This window comes from Nematolebias whitei, chromosome 9, assembly GCF_014905685.2.
Source record: "Nematolebias whitei isolate Nwh7 chromosome 9, NemWhi1, whole genome shotgun sequence".
Classification (NCBI taxonomy): Eukaryota; Metazoa; Chordata; class Actinopteri; order Cyprinodontiformes; family Rivulidae; genus Nematolebias; species Nematolebias whitei.
Window position 1 is genome coordinate 23201375 of NC_056506.1, and position 25038 is coordinate 23226412.

The 25038-nt window shown below is 38.3% G+C and overlaps 1 protein-coding gene across 1 annotated transcript in view; it reads right to left on the minus strand.

Moving 5' to 3' along the window:
* ctnnd2b (catenin (cadherin-associated protein), delta 2b) overlaps positions 1 to 25038 on the minus strand; it is a 226433-nt gene that overhangs the window by 127187 nt on the left and 74208 nt on the right. The window contains exon 3 of the mRNA XM_037682127.1: positions 22865 to 22977. Within this exon, the coding sequence (XP_037538055.1) occupies positions 22865 to 22977 (113 nt within the window). The remainder of the gene's footprint in view (positions 1 to 22864; positions 22978 to 25038) is intronic.

A 25038-nucleotide genomic window follows, 5' to 3' on the forward strand; every position in this document is an offset into this window, starting at 1 on the left:
ATATATATATATATATATATATATATATATATATATATATATATAAACATATATATATACAATACACTAATAATAATAACTGAAGAATTAATAAAAAGCATTTAAAACATAGGGTCACAGAAAAAAAACACTAGCTCAGTTTACAGTGTGTGAAATGTCTGCGAGAACAGATGTGTTTTTAGCAGGATTTGAAGTGAGGAAGGGAGGTGGCCTGCCTGATGTTGGGGGGCAGGTTATTCCAGAGTTTGGGGCCCATGAATGAAAAAGCCCAATCTCCTCTGAGCTTCAGTCTTATTTTTGGAACAGCCAAAAGCAGTTGATCAGATGATCTCAGGGCCTGTGAGGGAACGTAAGGTTCCAGAAGCTCAGAGAGGTAAAAAGGTGCGAGGCCATTTAAGCATTTGAAGGTCAACAGAAGAATTTTAAAGACTATCCTCGTACAAACAGGGAGCCAGTGAATGGGAGGACAGAACTGGTGTAATATGTTCAGACCTACGAGTTCCGGTTAAAAGCTGAGCAGCAGCATTCTGGACGAGCTGAAGACGTGAGATGGCTGGCTGACCCCAGCACAGAGTGCATTGCAATAGTCCAATCGGGTTGTGACAAAGGCGTGGACTAGTTTCTCAAGGTCGGGTCTGGACAACACTTGCTTGAGCTTAGCTACCCGTCGGAGTTGGAAGAAGCTTTTCTGCAGAACAGAGTTGATTTGTTTGTCAAACTTGAAGTCAGAGTCTAAAACCATCCCAAGATTTTTACCAGACTGCTTAAGATATGGCTGAAGAGAGTCCAGGTTGACAGGATCAGTGGCGGCAGTTGAGCTAGTGCTAAAGACAATGACTTCAGTCTTCTCATTGTTAAAACTTAAGAAATGTGAAGCTATCCAGGCCTTAATGTCATCCAGACATTTTAACAGAGGGTGAATGGAGCAAACACTTGCTGGTTTCACAGGCAGGTAGATCTGACAGTCATCAGTATAACAATGGAATGAAAGACAATGTTTCCTCAGGAAGGACCCCAGTGGGAGCAAATAAAGTGAGAACAGAAGGGGTCCAAGAATCGAACCCTGTGGGACCCCACAAGAATGAGGCGGATACATTATTACCAACCTTGACACAGAAGCTCCTACCACTCAGGTATGAGCGGAACCATTCTAATGCAGCACCTGTGATCCCAACCCACTGTTCCAGCCGTGATATAAGGATACTGTGGTCAACAGTATCAAAAGCAGCAGTAAGGTCCAGGAGCACAAGTACCACAAATTGACCAGAATCGTTTGATACCATAGTATCGTTACAAACCCTTACTAATGCTGTTTCAGTGCTGTGGAGTTGCTTAAAACCAGATTGAAAAATCTTGAAGATTTTGTTCTCATTCAAAAACTTGTTTAATTGAATGAAAACTACTTTCTCCAGGATTTTGGACAGGAAGGGAAGTTTTGAGATTGGTCTGAAATCTGAGCAAGTCGAAGGGCCAAGTCCAGGTTTTTTAATTAATGGATGAACTACTGCATGTTTGAAAACATCGGGGACCACACTTGTCACAATGCTACTACAATACTACTTTCTTATACTACTATAAGAAAGATGAAAAGCGAAGCAGCAGACCAGCAAAAAAACTTCCAGCTAATTCCCGAAAGACTGTAAATATTTCCCCACTCCACCTCCTGCTATATCACAAAGGGTTTACAAGCAGACAGCTCAGTGGAAAGCGAGGGGTTTAGGTTTATTTTTAATACGCTGGACCCAACGCACGTTATTAATTCAAATAGCTTTTTTAGTGATAAAGCTGTGTCACGATTCTACCATGAGACAAAGCCTAAAGTGAGAGAAGCTCTGATTAATGCACCAGCTGTAGCTCAGAGGTAAATGTTTTTCTCATATTATACTAAAACTTGTATAGACAAGTTATACAACAAACTTTATGTAATTTGTCGTTTTAACAGGTTGAAGAGAGGACAGATGAGACATCACCTGGAACCAGGTCTAAATGATACAGTTTATGGTTTATAAATTACAGTTCAGAAGAGTTTTTGCGCAGACTTGTACAGGTTTTGAAATGTTGTTAAAGATTTACCAAATATGAATCAATATGGTTAAGACTGTGAAGTCTGTATATTCCATATTAGGTTAAGTTTTGAAAATATAACAAATGTTAGAGCAATATGGTTAAAAAAAAACTGAAGTCTGTATTTTATGTTGAGTTAAAGGTTAATGTACTACGGTAGGTTGAAGTCTGTTTACTTTTGTATTTATATATTTTGAATACTTTGTCTGTGATGGACTGGAGACCTGTCCAGAGTGTCCCCCGCCTCTCACACAGTGATAGCTGGATATGGGCACCAGTGACCCCAGCGACCCGAAAAGGAAGAAATGGGTAAAGATAATGAATGGATGAATTATTTTTTCCTAGATTTTTATTTTTATTTATTTTATTATTTTTTTTATAAAAGGCCAGACAGCTAAGCTAACCTGATTAAACTGGTAATTTAAGTTCCAGAACTTTAGAGCACTCCTATATTTGTTCCTATTTTTGGTATAAATATAAAATGATGCAAAAAGATTTGATACAGTAAGGAATCTAAAATGATTGTTTTAATTACATATTCTATTTGTTAACATTGTTGTTTAATCTTTTCATCTTGTCAATTGCATAATTTAAACCAAATTTCTGACCATTTCAATAGAAAAATCATTTCTGAATCGAAACATCAATTCTGTATCGAATCGTGACGCCAAAAATCGGAACTGAATCAAATCACCAGACAACGAGAGATTCGCACCCCTACTGGATACAACTAATGTTAGCTTTCTGTAGTTTCTGGAATAAACTCTTGGAATGGAAAAAGTAGTCAAACTTCCAATCAAAAGGTTCCCAGGTTGGTGTTGAATTGTGTTTAGACAAGATACTGAAAAGCCTATTGTGCAACTGAAAAAAGAGCTTTATATACAGGGTGAATATATATTAGACATATCTTGGTGCATAAGTATTTAGAACGGGTGACGTAGTGTAGGTGAAGCAGAAAAAGCACCATACGAGTGAGCAATCATTACTTTTCTGTTAATAAAGCCACATTTCAACTCTGTTGTTTTAATCATACATGTTATGCAGCCTAATGGGTACTTGCAGACACAACAGATCGCTGCCTTTTCCCACAGGAAATTCAGCTACACAGCTCTCTTATTAATTTAATCAAAAATATAGTGGGGAAAAAACCTCTCAGTTGCAAATCGTTCAGCACTGGATTACTGCCTTTGTCATTAAGTAGCTAATAATACGGCTTTAAATTAGCTATAAACCTCTTTAAATTCAAGATGGAGCTGCCAATTCAGAAAGTGGTGGTTTTGTCATAATGCTGAAGCTTTCTTACATGTTTTATTTTATATTTGTCATTTGTTATATTACTATAAGAACATTAACTGTAGCCTCTTTTGAAGTTGGGTAATCCCTGCTATTGGAGCTAATAACTGGAATTATTAGAGGCAGCATGCAACAGCCTGCAGTGGTAAAGGTAATTAGAGGTAGCTGTTAGTCTTACTCGAGTCACAAAATGATGATGCTTGCTGTTTGACATACAGGCTGGTCAGCAGTGTAGAGTAAGAGGTTATATGTAACACCCCCCCCCCCCCATTTTATTGATTTCCAGACCCACCCCTTATAATTATATAGGCCAAACTAAGCATTTATGACTCTCAAAACTGAGGTCCACCCCCAACTGCCCACCGCCCTGGCAACAGTAATTGCTCTATAATGGTTGAAGGGATCTCTGATTAAAGGGAACAATAGGCCTTGTTTGATCATTTCAGTAACTCAGAATTAATATTGAGAGACACCACAATAAATCATTGTGTCGAAAGAATATTTTTGTTTGATTTTGTGGAGTAATCTTCTGCTTGCTGGCATGTATATATTTAGAGTTGTAACTTCTTGTAAAGCTGCTATAGATCAATGATGTTTCAATCACCGCAAAAAGGTATGAATCAAAAAAAAACCTTAAACACCCTTAAACATTTTTCTCACTGCAGATGATTATTTTACTTTAGGCACGAGTTTTCTTGCTGAGCAGGAAATTCCGAGGTGGTCAAAGAGTGCACCAGACAGTCAAGAGGAACGCCATGCCACAACCTAGACTTCCTATTGTGGACATCTAATTACAGTGGGAGCTGGAAGATGGAGGATCCCTGTATGCTCTAACTATATGTCTTATCTTGTCTGGTCAAATGAATTCCACCTAATTATGTTGAAACAATAGATAACTTGCTGCTTTGTCCATGCACAATCAAACTCTGCAGCTTCTCAAGAGAGCACAGAAATGAACAAGTTGAAAATGTCAAAACTCTTGAGAGCATGCTGAACGTTATGACTCAGAGTAATTGTGTGATGCATAATACAAGGCAGAGAAACACAATGGCATGGAAGGAAAAGTCTTCAACCCAAGGTCCAAGCCTACTCCTGACGGGGAGGATGCTCTGGGTTAAACTCTTATATCTCTTAAATCCTATTATTCATGTACCATTACTGGTACAGTATTATGTGAGTACTGTCTTTTTCGGACTACTTTGTATAAGGTGCACTTAAAATCCTTTAATTTTCTCATAACTCGACAGTGAGCCTTATAATCTGTTGCGCCTTATGTATTAATTCTGGTTGTGCTTACTGACCTTGAACTGATTTTATGTGGTTATTGTGAATGAGTTGAATAAAGTTTGACTTATCTGAATGCAACATATAATCCAGTGTGCCCTATGTATGAAAACAGACCCGTTCATTGATATTGTGCCTTATAATCCGGTGTGCCTTATAGTCCAAAAAAATATGATATCTAGCATCACACAGCTCCACAGAGCTGCATAGGAATTTCAGCTCCTCATTGGAGTCATCCTCTTAATCAAATAGAGAAAACAGGACCAAGCTGCTTTGAGTTACGTGCTACAAAATATGCAGCTGTTTTTGAACCTATGAGGCAGTCAAAAGTGTAGTGAACCTAACCTAAGGTCAAAACCCTTGACCTTAAGAACCTTATGGGACAGAAACTGTCATTTCATTGATCTGCATCCAGAAATACAGTTTGACCCATCCTGAGACTTTCTTTCTTGAATTAATCAAGTAGAAATGACAATTCTCTATGATCATTACTATTTTACAAATGTTTTGATAATCAAATTGTGTTAGTTCAAACAATGTTTACAGGTTGAAGAGAACTACTCATTTTTATTTTACATAAACAGTAAGTAATGATTTTTATTCCTCATCCAAAGAAGAAATCAGGGTAATATGCATTTCTTGATTTTGCTGTCTTCAATGAGCAAGTTTGTAAGTGTGTTAGAGTTCGAGTTTCGGTCAACTAAAAGGTTTACTGAAAAGAAATGTCATGTTTAACTTTCACAGAAGATACTAGGAGGAGAGACTCCACGAAGTCTGAAGTTCTCCAACAATCTTTCTGTCTGTTTTAAACAAACTTAATCTCTGTCCTTGACTTTTCATAACACCTTACATCACAAACCACACCTCTGTTCTGGTCCATCCACGAATCAGAAAGCTCTCAAATGAACCGGAAGTCGAACCCATTTAAATGTGGCAACTTCCCAGTTCTCAAGAGAAGTGTCGTCTAAAAGTTCCGTTGTCGTGTCGAGACGGGATGAGACGAGATGAGTAGAGCTTTGAAAGAGTTGGAGACGTAAAGAGTTCAGAGTTCTTGGATGCAAACGCATTCAAGATGATCCAGAGACGATTTTGGGGATTATAACTTCTGTTTGGATAACCTCACACGACTCCTAAGGGTTTGGCTGTCCTCACGGAGACGCTGAAAGAGTCAGAAGGGAACTCTACACCGACGCTGATTCTATCATCAACCAGGTAAAGGTTCTATTTCGACCAAGCGTACCGTGGGCCAAGCTTATTCTCCAAAGAGCGTGTTGTTCTGGTACCACAGATAAATTCCCTCACACATCTCTCTGTAAGATAAATCTCCATTTTCCATCTTAAACTCTCCTTTCTCCTAAAAATTAATCCAGATGTTTTCATTAATGTCTGTGGTGATGCAACGGAAAATCATGGCCGTATGATTTTCCTGATTGTAAACTGATTAAGTCATGTCTGCCGTTCTAGCTGAAAAGTGAAAACAATCGCCGTATTGTTCTCACTTCCTGTAAAACTATGCTGTTGTTATTTTCATATTTTGCCAAATTAATGTAAATGTTTGATGTTAAACTTTGATTCTGTAAATAAATGACCGCATTCATTTTGATGGGTCAAAGATAAATAACGTCTCTCGTTACATTTCTGTTAAATTCAATGCACTACATTTACACAGTCAGAAAAATGAAGAACCCGTGAAATGTATGAATATATCCAGTATATGTCATACTACAAAAGTGTAAAAAGGTCTTTATTGTGTAGGATGTTATGCAACAATGGTGCAATAGTTATGCAAACTCTTGATACATTTAGGCCCATTTAACATTTGTGAATAATATGCAAACATGTCAATTCCGTGTGATTCCGAATAAAAAGCTATGCATTTTCTTGTAATTTTGTGTCACCATTGTTTGCAGCCCAGTGAGATACTCTCTGAAGAGTGTCCATGCACATAAATGAAGCTGATGTATAATTAGGTTGTTGTCCTTTTCAGACACGAGTATGTTGTACTTGCTGTATTTTGTTCATCCCAGGAACTCATTTAAGCAAGAATCAATATCTTTTCAAACCTAAGCCTTGCAGTTGCACTATACAGAGTCTTTGCAAGTTATGGATGAGGAGAGAAAATAAAATGAACCTGTTGTACCAAGGATGCAAAGGGGTTGCCAGAAAGGAGGAATAGGTGAACAGGTAAGAAACTCACCCTGTTTGAATGTGTTTGAAATGTCAAAATGTACACTGTCAGAACAACTGTCAATATACTTTTTCAACTAAGTAAACGCACATTGATCTAAAATCTCTAATGGAAATAACTGATGCACTATGTGCTGCATTCACACTTCAAGCAACGCTTCATGGTTTTATACTGTGTCTATATTGCACTGACTTGTGTGTTTTGTTATCATGAAGATGCATACCTACAATGAAGACACTCCTTGGTGCAACTTGCAGCTATGTTTGTGAACATTATGAACATTTTTTGGAACTCATCTGTAAAATTCATGGTATGCAAACAGACACTAATGTGAACAACTTCATATAGTAAATCTGCCTCTGATGGTTCAGATTCAGTGAGAAAGGTGGAAGATAGCCAAATGCTTGCAATTATAGCACCATAATAAAACACAGCAAATGATAATCACATTATTGAAGCAACGTTCCATTATATATTTATCCTACAAAAACAAAGAGTGGAGTGAAACAATTAAAACAATTAAAAAATGTGGCATAATGAACATATTTTCTTTGGAATTTGGTGCAGCCAAAGTGAAACAGGAAGTTAGATCAAAGGGGAACTATTAAAAAAACGAAACTCCCTAGTTTTTTGTTTATTGAAAGAATATTATTTTAACTCCGACTCTTCTTTGTCTCTCTCTGATAGTGACCCAAAGCATTCTAAAGAACCAGCAGTCTGTGTCGTAAGCCATTGTAGCAATGCTACAATGAGCATTACATTTACATGCAGGTGTTCTTTTTTGTCATCACTTCCTGTTACTAAATAATAAAAATATCTCAAAAACTGTTCATCTCAGCTGTGTGAAATTTTATTTCGGAATATGTTATTAATGTTACCTTTCCAAAAATGGCACAGGCACGTCAAATTCCTGTATACTCAATGACATAGAAGCTAAACGTTATATCGCTAAACCTAGTAATGCTCCAGTCCAGCAGTGCTGCTGCAGATGAGAATGGAAGCAGGTTGAGAAAGATTGAGAATAAAATCCATCTCGTCTGGTTCTGATGCACTGAGCAATAAGAGGAACGGGGCTAGAAAGTTCATGTTTTCTCCCTGCAGCCAAGAGAGAAACACAAAACCGTTTGAAGGAAGCGATTAAAGCGCAGCAGGATGAGGCGCAGCTCGTCACTTCTGTTACCCCGTCGACACACCCCACACAAATGGCGAGAGAGAGAGAGAGAGAGAGACGGCTATGGAGGAAGAGATGGGGGGAAGCAGAAGTCTCCCGTGACCCACTAAATTGGTCAAATTGACTACCACTTCTGCCAGTGTGGGTGGCAGCCATTTTGACTCTGAGCCAGAAGTTAAATGAGAGGCAAGGAGGAGGACATGTTGGTTCTCAGTGTGAGTCCAGCCAGTGTTTCCAGAACGTCTCTGTGAATTGTCCAAAGGGTTTTTTTTTGGTATAAGCTCTTCTCTAGGCAAATTATTACGTAGTGACACAACTCAACAACAGAGTGGGCCTCATCAACAAAACAGAAGAAATAAGAGACTGGGCGACAATTAAAACAGTGTTGGCGGACAGTTTTCCAAAGGTTATGTTGTGACTGTTGATGCTGTGTGGAATAATGTGGAGCAGTGCGTGACTGTAAAGACTCAAAGAATCTTCAGCTGTAATTTATGTTTCTCTTCCTGCCCAATACCAACTACATTTCCAGTTATCTACAGGCAAAACACTGAGCCTGTCGGGAGCTATAAATAAGTGTGACTGTCAATAGACAAAAAAAAACACACCTTGGCATAAATGTTTAGAAGGCTTTTAATAAAAAGACAGCAGAGCTCTTTTTCTCTGCAGGAGTTGGAGTTTTGTCTCATCATGTGCTGAGCACTTCAGCTTTGCTACAAATCATTAATGTTACACATTCTGACATCTGCTGCTACTGAAAATACAAAAAAAACAAAAAACGATAAAAGACAGAAATCACTTTCAAAGCGTCTTTTACTCCCATCAGTCTTAAAGACAGTTTGAGTCCCTGACGTTGCACCTGGATCTGGATACGTTCTCAAAACGTACTTCGTGATTTGGTGCCAAAACACTTTGAGCTCAATCTTTTACTACTTAGCTGTATTGTACTCTCTTTCTCCCTCTAACTGGCAACCTGAAGTTGTAGCTATTAATTCTCTTGCTAGCTAAATATCAAATTAATTTGCCGTGTACGTGCACTTTACTACAAGTGTTGGGATTCCTTACTATGATCGAGCAGAGCCAGCTAAACTAACTAAGGGTAAACATCCAAAGACAAACAAAAGACGATAAAAGTCTGTCGCCAAAATAGTAGAAAATGTGGTCCAAGTTACTGATGCTGAGCTGGTCCCCTCTCCTGGATCATCTTGGGCCCCCCATTTAATGTGGGGCCTACTGCCCTCTGTCACACTCCTCTCCGGTAGCTGGTGCCCCTGCCCGCCGGTGCGTTGGTGGCTCTCGGCAGGGCCAACCCAAGGCATAAGCAAACTAAGTGGCTGCTTAGGGCCCCGGGGCCACTAGGGCACCCCAAGTGGAATTTATTTATTTATTTTTTTGTAATGATTTCTATATGATTCTATTTAATCGTTTAAGTTCAGCTATTGCAAATTATTGCATACATTTACATAGTTTTAAGATCTAATTATTGAACTTTAAATGTCTTTTTTTTTTAACCATTTTACATGGTTTCCAGTAATTGTTCATTTACATCATTTATGTATTTCCTTGATATTTTATTTTTTATTCTGTTTTATTTGTCTGTTTTTGCACAATTTAATTTATTTTAATGCATCTAAGTTATTTTATCTGTTGTTTGTTGTTGATCTTGCACTACAAATTATTTTGAACAGTATTGTTGCAGTTCTATGGAACCAAAGAGAATAAACCAGATGACACTTTTGCTGTAAAATACATTGTATACTGGCGTTTATTTTTTATTTATTTTTTGGTTACTTTTAGTACCACTATAATATATATACATGTAGGATAATGTACACAGGGCTGTCAGAGTTGCAATGAGTTTATGTTAGGTGGATGAATGATCTGATCATCTGACTGTTGATTGCAGTAATCCACATTATTAGCAGAAATAGAGGGCCCCAAACCAAATTTCACTTAGGGCCCCATGGAGGCTTGGGCTGGCACTGGCTCTCGATGTCTGGGGCTAGGTGCTTGGGTGTGTGCCGTGCCACCCTGGTGGCTGCTTGCTGGGGCCCAGGTGCCCTGGCTCTTTTGGGCCTTTGTTGTAGGGTGGTAATACCTCGGGGCTTGGGTCTCTATGTTCATGGACTGATTTTCTCTGGCATAACGGGTTGCTGCTAGTTTAAGAAACAATTATTGGTTGTATATCCAAAATTCAAAAAGTTTTGGAGCAAACCAACTTAAAGACAGCAAAGACAGCCAGCTGACTTAACTTAAGTCAAGTCAAGGTTCTTTATAGTCATTCTCTTCACATGTGGTACATGTGGTGGAACGAAATTGTGTACACAGGGTCCCAGTTACATCCAACATAAGTATAAATTGTAAAGAAAAACAGTTGTAAGATCTAAGATATGAACTAAGAAATATGCTAAACTATAATGCACTGAACACTTAATAGTGCAAAACAATGCGCCGAACAACAGCAGCACGAACATGAGTCTGTGTGAGCAGATGAGTACGAATGAACACAACAACATGAAATAGATCAGCAGCATAAGATCAGCAGCATGGATAGTCAGCAGCACATATCAACAATCAAGTGGCATTACTGTACAGTGATTATTTTTTTTCAAAGTGATAATCCTGATTAGGGCTTCATAAGTCTAACAGCTTCAGGGTAGAAGTGGCTATAATTCAGTGAATATTACAAATATTCTGATACTCGGCTTGGCTACAACTGAGTCGATTACAACATACACTCCAGGGGCTACACATTGTACAATGTCCTCTGTCCTTGTTTAAAACTTTAGCATTTACTTTTGGAGTCAACTTTGTTAGTTAGTTTGTTTGTTGCCAAGTGGAAATGTCATAAGAAACAAAACAAACAAATTCAGTTTTAAAACCTGTGTCTGTATATTCCATATATAAATACCTTATATCAATACCACTTTACAATAAGGCTCCCCTTATAGATGGCTAATAAATAGTTTATAGATACGTTATTAATTCCTCTATAAACAATTTATAAATAATTTATAACTGCTTATTATGCATTATGCATGGTCTCCAGCTACAAGTACTTGGGTGTACACATGAATGACAACCTCAGCTGGAGCAACAACACCACCAGCCTGATCAAGAAAGCTCATCAGAGACTCTACTTCCTCAGGCAGCTGAGACGAACTGGTCTGGGAAGCTCAGTCCTCACCTCCTTCTACAGGTGTGCAGTGTAGAGCATCCTGTGCTCGAGCATCAACGTGTGTCATGGAGGCTGCACAGCTGCAGAAAGAAAAGCTTTGCAGAGAGTGGTGAAGGCTGCACAGAAGTCTGTTGGAGTCAGCCTCCCCACCATCACAGACATCTACACCTCCAGATGCAGGAAGAGGGCCACTTGCATCATGAAGGACCACACTCACCCAGCACACACACTTTTTTCCCCACTCACCTCAGGAAGGAGGTTGAGGAGCATTAAGTGTAGAACCACTAGACTGAGGAACAGCTTCTACCCTGAAGCTGTTAGACTCATGAATCTCTAACCAGAATAATCACTGTGAAAAAATTGCGTCATGTCGCTGCTGATCTGTTTCATGTTGATGTGTTCATGCGTGCTCATCTGCTCACACAGACTCATGTTCATGTTTGTGCTGATGTTCAATGTTTTTATGCTATTAGTGCTTAGTGTATATTTAGTTGATGTTTTTCTTAGTTCATATCTTAGATCTTATTACTGTTTTTCCTTTAAATTTTATTGTCGGATGTAACTGGGACCCTGTGTACGTAATTTCGCTCCACCACATGTACCACATGAGGTGGGAATGACAATAAAGAATCTCTGACTCTTACTCTGATTAATTAAAGGTGTCGGAGACAAAACTGACCAGTTCATTGCCAAACAGTGAACCAAATCTGTTCACCTATATATTTCATCTAGAGTTGTTATATTAAACATTTCAGACCAAGTTACTACCTTGTAAGCACAATAAGCATTTGTAAACCTAATTTTTTTAGGATATAATATTAGTTGTAGATACTTATAATGCAGTGATAAAGTACAGTATTATATATTAAAGAAATAGGTTTACAAATACTTATTGTGCTTACATTTTGTAACTTAGTCTGAAATGTTTAATATAACAATTCTAGAATAAATATATAGATGAACAGATTTGGTTCCCTATTTGGCAACAAACTGGTGAGTTTGGTCTCTGACACCCTTAATGAATGCATAATAAACAATTATTAATGATTCATAATGTGTTTATAGAGGAATTAATAACGTATCTGTAAATTATTCATTAGCCATCTATAAGGGGAGCCTTGTTGTAAAGTGGTGTCCTTATATTTTAGCCTTCTGAATTTCAAGAGTAGATTTGGTTTAGTTTGTGTGTTTGAGTGGATTTTTCAATTAATTTCAAAATAAAATTGTGTGCAGTGAGTTTTATTAAGTCTGTGAGGCAGACTTTTCTTGGAGTCTAACAGAAACTGTTTTGTCTCTGTTCTGCTGGCAGATCAATATTTTAGTTGCAAATGACTGTGCTACAGTGCAAGACAGTACACACACACACACACACACACACACACAAATCCACATCCGAGTGTGACAGACAGAGCCTGTCTGCGACAGTGGAGGATATTAGTCTTATTAAGAGTGTCTGGGCTCCAAGTGACTCATGCCAATGTCAATGTGTTTGTGTATTTCTGCAGGTTAAAGGGGCTTAAAATGAGACTGCATCCCCCATTGCTCCCACCCCCACAAGCCATCCGTCCACCCCCAGCCTGTCTGTCTTTTCTTGTCTATTCCATTTGTCCAGTTCCTGTCCCACTCGGCATCCATGTTGTCTTCCTCCCCATTTTTTCTGCCTCCTCTCAAACATAGTGTTGTATTGTTTGGACCAGTTTTCCATCTTGCATCTCATCTTTGGTCACAGTATAAAAACAATGCACACTGTACTTACACTGGATATGGGGAGGTTTGCTCCATTAGGTTGTATGAGTTATGAAGCATTCTGTTCTGCTACAGGTGCTTAACTTGTGTGTTCCTATTCAGTTTTGGTCATCAAGAAAGTTGCAGAGAAGAAGCATTATTCAGACTACTGCAGTAAAATACAACACAGCAGGGTATTTCTTTAAAATATGATTGAATAAATAATATTTCATACCAACACAATACATCGTGTGCTGGTATAACAGATGGTTTCATTAACGAGAGGGCAGTATTCTGTGGATCAATACAAGTTTAAAAATTACTATTCTCATCACCTATGTAACAATCAATACTTTTATATTACAGTCATTATAAAGCAGTTGTTTTTTTTTCGGGGCAAATTAAAGCACTATAGATCTTTTAAATCAAAACAGTAAAAAGAAAAGGTGATAAAGTTCCAGCTTCATGTATATGGATTTTAATAAATTGTCCACTCCTTATTAATTTCATTCTAATAAATAAAATTTCAAAAGTCAAAAAACCTCGATTGACTGCCCTCAAGCCTAAAGTCATGTTTATTTCAGCCATTGTATATCCAGTCAGAGCACTGGCATTACAGAGGAGTGAGTAATGTAGTTTACAATAAACAAAAATTAAACTAACACATAGTGTTTCTTAGATAATTATACACTGTTTTTTTGTTTTATACTTTTTATATTTTTGCTATTTTTGGGTGTAACTGGGACCTTGGATACACAATTTCGTTCCACCTCATGTACCACATGCTATGCAAACACCAATAAAGAATCTTGACCCTTAAAACATCAAGTAAAACTAATGAAATCATTCCTTAAAAACATTTTTATTGCCCACTGCTTTGCGTGCCTAAATTTGAAGCAAAGTCTTGTGCACTCAGAATATATGATGGGGGTGTGAACACACCAAATCTGACCTCAGTATCTGAAAATCTGAATGAGTTTTACAGATATGAACAGATCTGTTCATAAAAGGATACTGAATTGTCCTCATATTTTTACACAAAAAGGTTAAATTGTAACATAAAGCCATGTTCAACATTAGCCATACTTCATGGACATTTAGTGGTGTACTGCTAATTTATAGTGAAAAATCAGGTGTGTTTTATTGTGAACACAGAAAGGAATAGGCTAAATGGAGGATCTGACAGGGAGTCATTGAAAACTGGAATGTGCAGAATAAACCTAAATGATTAACTCTTAAAGCCACTTAACAAAATGCAAATAACATGGCTGATGCCTTACATAGCTGCTGGAGTGAAACAACATTTAAAAAAAAGATTGCGCCTTACACCTAACAGTGAAGCAGCCTCACTCTCTGTTTGTTTTACCTCAACATCATTTTAATGCTTCCAAAATCAATTTTACAGCCATAAAATGTGTCCAGTGCTCAGAGCTCACAGGTAGTTCAATTGTTAACACTTCTACACAACTATAATTAAGACAATAACTCACCACAATCAGCACAAGCATCATTACACTTTATGTTTCTGCCCAATGTATAAGCAATCTGAAACCGTTTTATGACTGTATTTTGTTTAAAATGTGCAGAAGGAGACACCAGACAGATCGGAATTGATTAGAATGCAGCATTCAAACAGTCATCTGTAGAGCTGACCCAAACACCAGACGTGCTGACAGCAAACATTTACGGAATACGGCTGCTCTTTCCTTTTCTTAACCAGGTCATGTGATCTTCACTACTATCAGTGGTTAATTTGAGCCGGATCCTGCCGGAACAAGATCCGGGGACTCTCTCATTTTTATAGGCTATGTTCTGGCAACTGTTTGCTCGGATCTGGCAACTCAAATCTCCGCCCTCAAAAGTCTAAAATCATTGCGTATTTTTATTTTATTTGTTAAAAATACAACGAGAGGAGACGTTGCCCAGTCTGCGGAGTGGATGTTCCAACTGCAGTTCGCTCACACGCTCCTGCCCAGGCTGAGAGGAGCAGGAGAGGAAGTGGGGGTTGGGGGGGTCTGAGTGACAAGATGGTCACATTTAAGCCCCCAGTATACTGCCGCGTACGTCCGTTCACACGTACGTATGCATGTACTGTACGCAGAGGGTTCAGACATTGTACTCCAGCGTACACCCCGAGCAGCTGCAGAGCAGCTTCACAGACAAGGGGCGTTTACCTTCGGGACAAATTGAGGTCGCCGATTGGTCATTTGCTGACACGCCTACTGGATTGATTGACAGGTCGGAAAAAATAAAAAAAAGTGAGCGCTGGCAGCCTCTGCCACAGCGGTGTTCTGTGTTTATATGTTGTTAATAAAAAGATCTAAAAAATTTGAAAAAAAAACAGGGAGCGCTGGCTCTACAGCCCACACATCAGACCAGCCCACCAGGAAATCTCCAGACCCTCCCGCAGCCACGCTGGACCTGAGTTTAAGTCGCTCGTGACAAATTCCTTCATTTCTCACCATTTCAGTCATGGCATCAGCAGAGGAGGAAGAGATCACTGCCTCTTGGCATAAAACAAAAGAAAAGGCCAGATCAGAGATGAAGAAGAGGAATTTAATACATTGGTGTCGCATACAAAACAGTCCGTCGCTGGGCAGTTTATTGTGTGACACCGCGTATGCGTATGTGGTCGTAAAAATTTGAGCTTTGCACGGCCATGCCCTGGGGGGTACGCTCTGCCCTCTGCGTATGGATGTACGTGGCAGTATACTGGGGGCTTTACGCACGGAGGTGCTGTGCGGAGTCCTTTTTGCCTCCTCCTCCCCAAACATTGTCCCTCCTCAGCGGCGCTGGGTCCAGCTCACATGAAGCTGCTGAACTGATCCGTTCAACAACAGAAACAATAATTTATTCAACCGAATAAACAAGAAAATTTATTTCATGTTCATTGATGAAAAGCTTCAGTGTCGGAGACGCGGTCGGCATGTTCCACGAGGATTTAAGCGTCTTGATCCAACACATTCAGCGGCGCGCCCTGCGGACAGTGCACGTTACACACAGAAACGTCTCCAGACAGCTCTACACAGCGTGCGCACAACTGCTGATGTGTCTGAACTCCTGCTACATTTCAGACATGATAAATAAAAAAAGCTTACTGTAAAAAATTAATTAAAAATACAACGAGAGAAATGTTTGATGTGCTAGACACATTACATCACATTTCAAAACAACAGCGTTAATTTATCAAAACAGCAGTGATCAAAATGTCACAAAGACAATCCAATTTACTATAATTAAAAATGGATGGATGGATTGTCGGACAACCGAGAATTGAAGCCTTCAGGTGCTTCAAACGGCGCCACAAGACTGGAGCAGGAGCAACAACCAGGACTGAATTCAGCTGAGTTCAGCTCAGAACCATGAAATGTGTGTGTGTGTGTGTGTGTGTGTGTGTGTGGGGGGGGGTAGGACACTTGACAGAATCGGAGCTTGCTCTATTCATACACAACCTGCTGTTGCTCTCCAAAATAGTAATTTAATCAAGTGTTTACAAATGTTGGTAAATGTAGATGTTTAACAACCCGTTAAAATACAGGAAATGGCATCTCTGTTATTCAAAATTTTCTGTGGGAGGAGCCACAGACACCCCCAACCAGTTTACAAATTAAGCCCTGACTATTATGGAGCTACCACTGTAGAGAAGCTAACTAAACAGCTCAGTAAATCAATGTGTTGTTTAATAATGCAGACAGAAGGCCAGTACATACAGGTTTGATGCATTGTAAAGATGAAAAAAAAAAGGGGGGGGGGGGGGGGATAAGATGTAAACATTTCAAATGAGTCATAACAAGTTTAATGCTCTGGTATTAAAATGAGTGGGAATTTATTATGGCAGCCCAAAAGTGCTAAAGGTGGGAAAATGTTTTGGTTTTGCTCTGTTTGTCTGTCATGTTAGCAATTGTTTCATTAATCACTGGACTGATTTTCATGAACAATTCTGAAAGTAATCATTCAGTATACATCTACACCTGTCTAACTTTTGGAGTCTATCCAATACAAGATGGCTGCCACAGCTAATTGATCTTAACATGCACAAAAATGGCTCTAATTCTGTGAATTTTACAGACATCGAGTTACAATTTGGTTGTGACAATGTCTGAAAGTTATTTTTCCACATATGGGACTGGGGTGGTACGGTGTTGCAGTTGGTAGAGATGTTCCCTCTCAGCAGTAAGGTTGCCAGTTCAAATCCCGGCCGGGGACCTTTCTGTGTGGAGTTTGCATGTTCTCTCTGTGCATGCATGGGTTTTCTCTGGGTACTCCAGTTTCCTTCCACAGACCAAAAACATGCATGTTAGGCTGATTGGTTACTCTAAATTGTCTCTAGGTGTGAGTGAGAGAGTGAATGGTTGTTTGTCTCGTTTGTCTCTGTGTGTCCTTGTGATGGACTGGAGACCTGTCCACGGTGTCCCCCGCCTCTTCCACAGAGATAGCTGGACATGGGCACCAGTGACGCCCCACAATGCAAAAAGGAAGAAGTGGGTAAAGTTAATGGATGGATGGATTTTTAGGCTTTGCCGGGAGGGTTGACCACCAATAGCGACAAATAAATAAAAACAAAAATGTGGCTGATTTTTCCCCCCGTGAGATCTTCCAAGGGTTAAACCCTGCGGCGTGACGCCAACATTTAAAGCTGTGACTGTCAATATGTCTAACGCCTCGGGCCTCCAGGACAAGCAACTATGAATAAAACCTCCTGAGAATGGCGAGCATAAAGTTTTGGAGGTAATTGAACGATAAATCCCAAACACCTCAAGCGCTACAAACCTCCAGCATACGGCTCCAGCGGACTGGTTTGTTTGCCAAACCATTTGTCCATTTAGTAATTACTTTCAAGTCGAACAAAGTGGACGGTCTATAAAAAGCAACGGACGACACGGCGCAACCCAGAGGAGGCTCTACCACTCACTAAATAATAAAACCGATCCAATCAAGTTAGCAAGACAGCATTACTCCAACCACGAAGAGCCGGGTGACAAAGTGGATGATGTGTTCCAGCTCATGTTGCTTCTGTTTTAAATCGGGCTCCTGAATGCAGCCTTGTGTCGGCACTGAAGAGCTAAAATACATGCAGCAGTTAATTAGACTGCTGAATGAATCAGGTTTAGACCATCTTTCTGCTCTTTGTTGGTCCAGTCCTTAAATTGAAATTACAATCACAATGGAAGCAGATGAGTAATTAGTTTGAGGCAGACAGAATCCCCATTCACTTAACAGAATCAAAAGAAAGAAAAGATGATGGATTGTGTGTATCTGTTTGTGTATGTGGGTGTGACTGTGTGTGTGTGGTGGACGGGGTGAGACAGAAACGGAGACAGGGCTTTAATCGCGTTACCCCGTCCTGAGAGGCAGGCTAAGTGTATTACCACCACTGTGTCAGGAGTGCTGTTTTGACGTTGGGGCTGGTGAGCAGCCAGCGTTCTCTGGGCTCAGATTAAAGATGGAGCTCGGGGCCCCAAACTCAATCAGCAACACATAATTTGACAGTCGCTTCACGTCGAACAATTTTCTCCCTCTGATCACAAAAATCAAGACGACTCTAAACAAGAAAATAGGCCACTGTGACAGCTGCACGAGTATTTTTTTTTTTGTCTTTGTTTCTGAGCAATAACTGCTTTAATAAATGGAACAATGCAACATTAAAGTTGCGAGAACGTTTTTGTGCCATCAAATGTGAGCTAAAATTTAAGCCGTTTAAACTGAATACACCAATGCTTTGATCAAACTAATGCTTAAAACATGGAAACAAGAATAAAATACTGAATATTCAAGCAGCTTAGAAATTTAGTCCGTACGTTTCTGTTGCACTTTTACTCAAAATGACTCAACAGTATATGTTCTGGCAAAACAAAACCTAGAAACTCTGTGTCTCTATCACCTGTGCTGTTACTTTGCATGTTTGATTTGAGCAACAAAAACAGAGTTATTAATAGTAGGAGCTGATTACAGGCTGCATATGATCTTAAAATGAGGTCAGTTTAGATAAACACCCTTACTAGGCAGAGAGAGAACTTGGGTTGTTCAAGGTTTGAAAAAACATTTTGTTGAATAAATTCCTGCTTATTTTAAATCCACTTTGTGCAGCAGTTAACTGTTTTACAACTAATTTGTCATGAAGTGAAATTAATTCATTAATCAAAGTACCGGTACACCTCAGGGCTGTGTCCTCAGTCCACTCCTGTACTCGCTATTTAAACACGACTATACTGCCAAGCACAGCTCTAACGTCATCCTCAAGTATGCTGATGACACCACCGTCTTGGGCCTCATCACCAACAACGACGAGAGTGCCTACAGAGACGAGGTGAAATCACTGACCAGCTGGTGTCAGGAGAATAACCTCTCTCTAAATGTCTGCAAAACAAAGGAGATGATAGTGGACTTCAGGAAACAGCGTGGAGGTCAGCACTCTACCATCATCATAAACAATGCTGAGGTGGAGCAGGTCAACAGCTTCAAGTTCCTCGGCGTTCACATTACTGAGGATCTGTCCTGGACTTTACATACAGACACTGTGGTCAAGAAAGCCTGATTTAAGCCTCTACTTCCTAAGAAGACTAAAGAAGTTTGGTACAAACACCAGCATCCTCACCAACTTTTATAGGTGGACCACTGAGAGCCTGCTGACAGGCTGCATCACAGGGTGGTATGGGAACTGCACCAGTCAGAAAGCACTACAGAAGATGGTACAAACAGCAGAGGACATCACTGGTAGCAGCCTCCACACCATCCAGGACATCTACCACAGCCGATGTCTGCATAAAGCACGCAGCATCATTAAGGATCACACCCACTCAGCACTAGGACTCTTCCATCTACTACCCTCAGGTAAACGATACAGGAGTCTGCCATCACATGCAAAAAGACTAAAGGACAGTTATTACCCACACGCTGTCAGGTTACTGAACTCTCAATAAATAACACTGAACAACTGCACCAAGCCACATCTGTAACAACTAACATGCCTAATATTAGCTTGTGACAGCTAACATGTTTATTATTTATTGCTGCTGCACTATGTGGCTGTATCATGTATGATACAGTATCTCTGTGTACAAACTGTGTAGTATATGTTAGATATGTGCTATATAAATCATGTGCATTTTAGCTTATATTACCTCTACAAATTCATCCTGTTTGCACCATTAAAATTCTACCATGTTTTTTTTTTTTTTACCATTTTCTCTTTAGCACATTGTACATATTATAATTACTTTTTCACTTTTTAGTGCTTTCTTTTTGTACCCTTATTGCATGTTTAATATTTCTTGTTTGTTTGTTCTTAGTTTTTTGTTTTTTTTAGTGAGTCACATCTTTCTCATCCTAAGCATTTCAATGTACTGTTCACCTTGTGTTAACTTTGCATATGACAAATAAACACAACTTGAACTTGAACTAGATTTAAAGTTTTTAAAAGCTGAACTAATGCTTGCTTTGTGGGTGGCGTTAAAGCAGTAGTTCTAAAACTGTGGTTCACTGGGGGGCCCAGTGCAGTGCCAGGGGGAACGCCACCTCACTCAGTGTTTTTCATTTTTCCTCCCAAGGCCAACAAATGTATGAATTATTAAAACTGGAAAAACAAATCAGGTGACTAAAGAAATTACCTTGTTTTCTCTTGAGACAGACAATTTTGCAAAACATAAAATAATAATATAATAAATCTGTCTGAAAGCTTTTTAATGTTCATTACAAAGTATTCTGGCACATAAACAATGTTTAAATTTCACTTGGTAAATGCACAAGAATTGCCAAAGTTCAATGGTTTAAAAAACTGTTGGCGTGAACTTTTCTTTTATGTTTAAACTTGCTATATCTTAGTGGATGCAGTATATCTATGTATAGTTTTATTTTATTTTTTATTTGCGTAAACTAGACCGTCTGTGGACAAACTAATATCCAATTACAGTATGTGTTTAAGAAACAAGGGGGAAAGACCTGACAGGACCAGAGAGAGACATCATCCTTCAATGATTAAACTGACCAGCGTCCTTCCCCCATGTAATCAGCTCCTGCCTCTGTCACCTGTTCCTCGTTGTCCTTCCCCAGGTGTTCATGATTATCCCCTCGTTAGTGTCACTATAAGTTCTGTGTCTCGTTGTTGTTCCCCTGTGCTCCGTCTCCCTCCATGTCTCCAAGTTCATATATGTAAGTTTTGCTGCCACATCAGCCTTCTTGTTTTTTTTAATAAATAGTATTCTTTATTTTATCCTTGTTTCCCGAGTCCTGTTTTTATCCTGCATTCCAGATCATGATAAAAACATACTTTTTTCCATATACAGCTAAAATAATGGAGGGAAAAAAAGTTTATATGACAGGCTGGTAAAAACAAAGTGCTGAAAAATCTTGTTTAAAATTTGTCCTTTGCAAAGTTGTCTGCTTTTTGTCGACATGACAATGCGTTGTGGTCAAATTTAGAAGTCTGAACAAGATTCCTTCCAAATTAGCACAACACTGGACAGAAGATAAGTGGAAAAGCTACCAGTGACTAGAAGACTTTCAGAGCATCTAGAAAAATAATCGCTCAAGATTGCTTTTCTACAGTGTACGTAGCTACAAAAAAAATCCTCTTAAAATGTAAATAGAAATTGAGGACTTAAGACTTTCACACACACAAGTTCTGCAGTTTAGCAGGTAAATACTCAGAATTATTGAAGACCAAAACACGTTAGGAAAAAATAACCAGAAGTATACATCAAAATATACAGAGAAGTTTATTTGTAACCTCTGCATGCGTAAAACACATTTAAGATATTTACATGGATATATAATGTTACTGTTAAACAAGTTTGTGTTGTGCTAGAACTAAATAATTATAATATGTTGTAATTTTATTGATTATCCTAGAGATGGGTAGCTTAATATAATATATTTCCTATCCAAGTAATTTATTGAAGTTTAAATGTAATTAAATGACTTTTAGGCTTTTTTATTAATCATTACTTTATTTTCTCCTGTGAACAAGAAATGTTTGATCAGTTTTAGCTGCTTTTTTTGGATAATACCCGTTTGCCCATTTTAGGTCCATGCACTCTGTCTATCTGACCTTTCAGTTAAAAATAAGACATTTTGTGTTTATCTAAACACTTTTTTTATTTATTTTTACAGGCTCTTACTGTGAAGCGTTTTGTAAAGATGCCATATGTGACAACAGCCGGATGGATTAAAAAGGACAAAGGATCAGCGTGTCTGAATCAAATGCCACATCTGAGTCCATTTAATTATAGGAAATATTCTGGCTAAATCTTTTGGAAATATCCTTAAGCAGCATGTTTGTATATGATGTTTAACTGTCACTGGACATTATTCTATATCAGGGCTATTCAACTAAATTGCTCAGGGGGGCACAGTTACTGAAAGCCAAGAGCTCAGGGGCCGAACATCCAGCAATTAATGTCATTAAGTAAGTTTGTTTGCAATTTAAATCTAGTTTTATTTAGAAATGAAATCATTGGTGGGCCAAACTGAGTTCATCAGTTGGCCTGATTTGGTCCCCGGGCCGCCATTTGAATAGCCCTGCTCTATACGATGGGCACGAGACGTTTGAGTTTATTTTTTCTCAGGTTTGAAAATGAGGGAAATATCAGGAAAATTAAAACATATAATTGGTTTGAATCATTCAAAGACTGCATGTAAAAACATGCAAAAACTCAACTTCTGGTCTGAAATAGTTCTATAACTGGCATTGTAAGTAATAAACAGAACTATAATTCAGCTGAAGTCAAAGGGAATAAAAGTTCAAAATGGATGCATGTCGCAGCTTTATGACGTAACTACACATGAAGTGCGCAGTTGCAGAAAAATTAACACAATTTCATGGCTTTGGTGTTTGAACAGTGAACCCCAGCACACACTGAGAAGTGTGACCGACTATAAAGTCAGTCACCTGCAAGAGCACAGCTGACACACGCAGGTAAAACATACAGAAACGGACATGACAGGTGGTAGAAACACACACACACACCTGATGCTAGTCATGCTTCCAGTCTCAGAGCCAAGCTTGCATCTCTCCAGCTGACTGGCAACAATCTGTCGTTCGGCTTCCAGCTCCCTGGTCAGACGTTCAAACTGCAACTCCTGGAGAAAGAAAGAGTGTGAATGTGTCAAACTGTTTGTCCATTTATTTACTGCCACCTCAGCGTTATTACAGCTTTAGTCTCTCTGACACATTTTTCATTGTGAAATAGACGTTTTGATATCTGTGATGGAAAAAAAAAAACCCAATAAAACGCAGCCAGTCTGCCAGTTTCAGGCCGCCAGATATCCAGATGTGCAACACCAAACTGAAGCCATCACATACGTATAAGAGAGGAAGTGTGTGTGTTTGACTCTAAAGTGACAGATTCAGGAGAAACTATCTAAACCTGCGATGCTGCATGGATTTTGATCTTGCTGATGAAATGAGCTGTCTGATATAAAGAGAACGGAGAACGCTGTCCATTCTTCTTTCCTGGAAATGACTCAATCTGTATGTGCAGCGCTGTGGAGTCGGCAAAATGTGAAGTAGATTCATGTAACATTTAATACAAAGAGGGAAAAATCAAACTGTAATGAGATACAGGAGTCCATTTAGCTGGCACTTATACAGGTAGGGTGCCATTTGTAAAGTTGCACAGTGAAAAATTCAAAGCATTAGCCTTTTATAAGGACAAAAAAAAAGAAGCTTTTTTAATTTTTTTTTCAAAGTCATATTTTTACCATGCATACATTTATAAATGTCATAGTTCCAAACTAAATATTTAATTTACAAGCTAAATATTTAGTTTACAACTAAATACTTAACTTGTTAGTTCAATACGTAACTTGTAAGTTAAATATTTAACTTGCAAGTTAAATATTTAATTTGCAAGTTATATATTTAGTTTAGGAATTAAATGTTCAGATTACAAATTAAATGTTTGGAAATTAAGGTGTAATATAAATATTTAGTTTGAAAATTAAATGTTTAGTTTTGAAAATAAATATGTAGCTTAGAAATTAAACATTTAGTTTACACCTAAATGTTTAGTTCACTAACTAAATATTTAGTTTGTAAATTAAACATTTATTTTGTACATAAACATTTAGTTTGTAAACTAAATATTTAGAGTGGAGATAAATATTTAGCTTGCTAACTAAATATTTTACTTGCATGTTAAGTAGTTTGTAAACTAAATATCTAGATTTTAAATTAAAAATTAAGTTTGGAACTATGACATTTATAAATATATGAATGACATGGTGAAAATATGACTTTGAAAAAAACAAAACTATTTATTTTCTTATAAAAGGCTAAATAAATCGAAATATTGCTTTTAATTTTTGACTGTGTATCTTTACAAACAGCACCCCATAGACACTACCAGTTTGCCCTAACTCACTGCAGAAAAAAAGGATGCATTTGTTCACAGTTTAATTTAAAAAAGTTGTTGTTTTTTTATCTCCCACTGTAAAACAAATTCTCTAGTCTACATATGGTTCAGTTAAAGTCTTTATTTCTTTCACATCAGTGTGTAAACGTTTCGTCAGCTGTTGTTGGGGTTTTAGGCTGCTTCCTTCTGCAGGGGTCACCACGACAAGTGCAATCACATAAAAGACTTGGCAAGTGTTTCACTTCCTGACACGTTTGGCTCGAACCTTCAGCCTCAGGATTACAAGTTCATTGCTCTGTCAGCAATGTTTCTTTATTTGGTGTTGTACAAAAAATACTAATGACTATCCATTATGTTTATGCTTTGAATTTTGACATTTGGTTAAATGTTGAATTTTTAGTGCATAGCATATGACAGAATTAATATATCTTTTTAAGGATTTTATTCACAAAAACTATTATTTTTATTTGTAGTATTTTTTACCTAATTTCTGAGTAAAAAACACTCATCATTTGATACAAGCAGGCAACTACAACTACCTCACAGAGGTTACAACTAACCTCTAATTATAGTTTTGTGCTACTGAGAAACATTGTTGCTAATTAAACATGATTTATATTTTTTTTTTCATTTGGGCCCCATGAAAAATAGTAATAACTGAAAAAAAAAAGCAAACAAGTGAATTAAATTGGTAGGTGGATTGCTTTAAGTTGAGTAGAGAACCAATTGTTTTTACGCTGACACAACTGTATATGTATATATATATATATATATATATATATATATA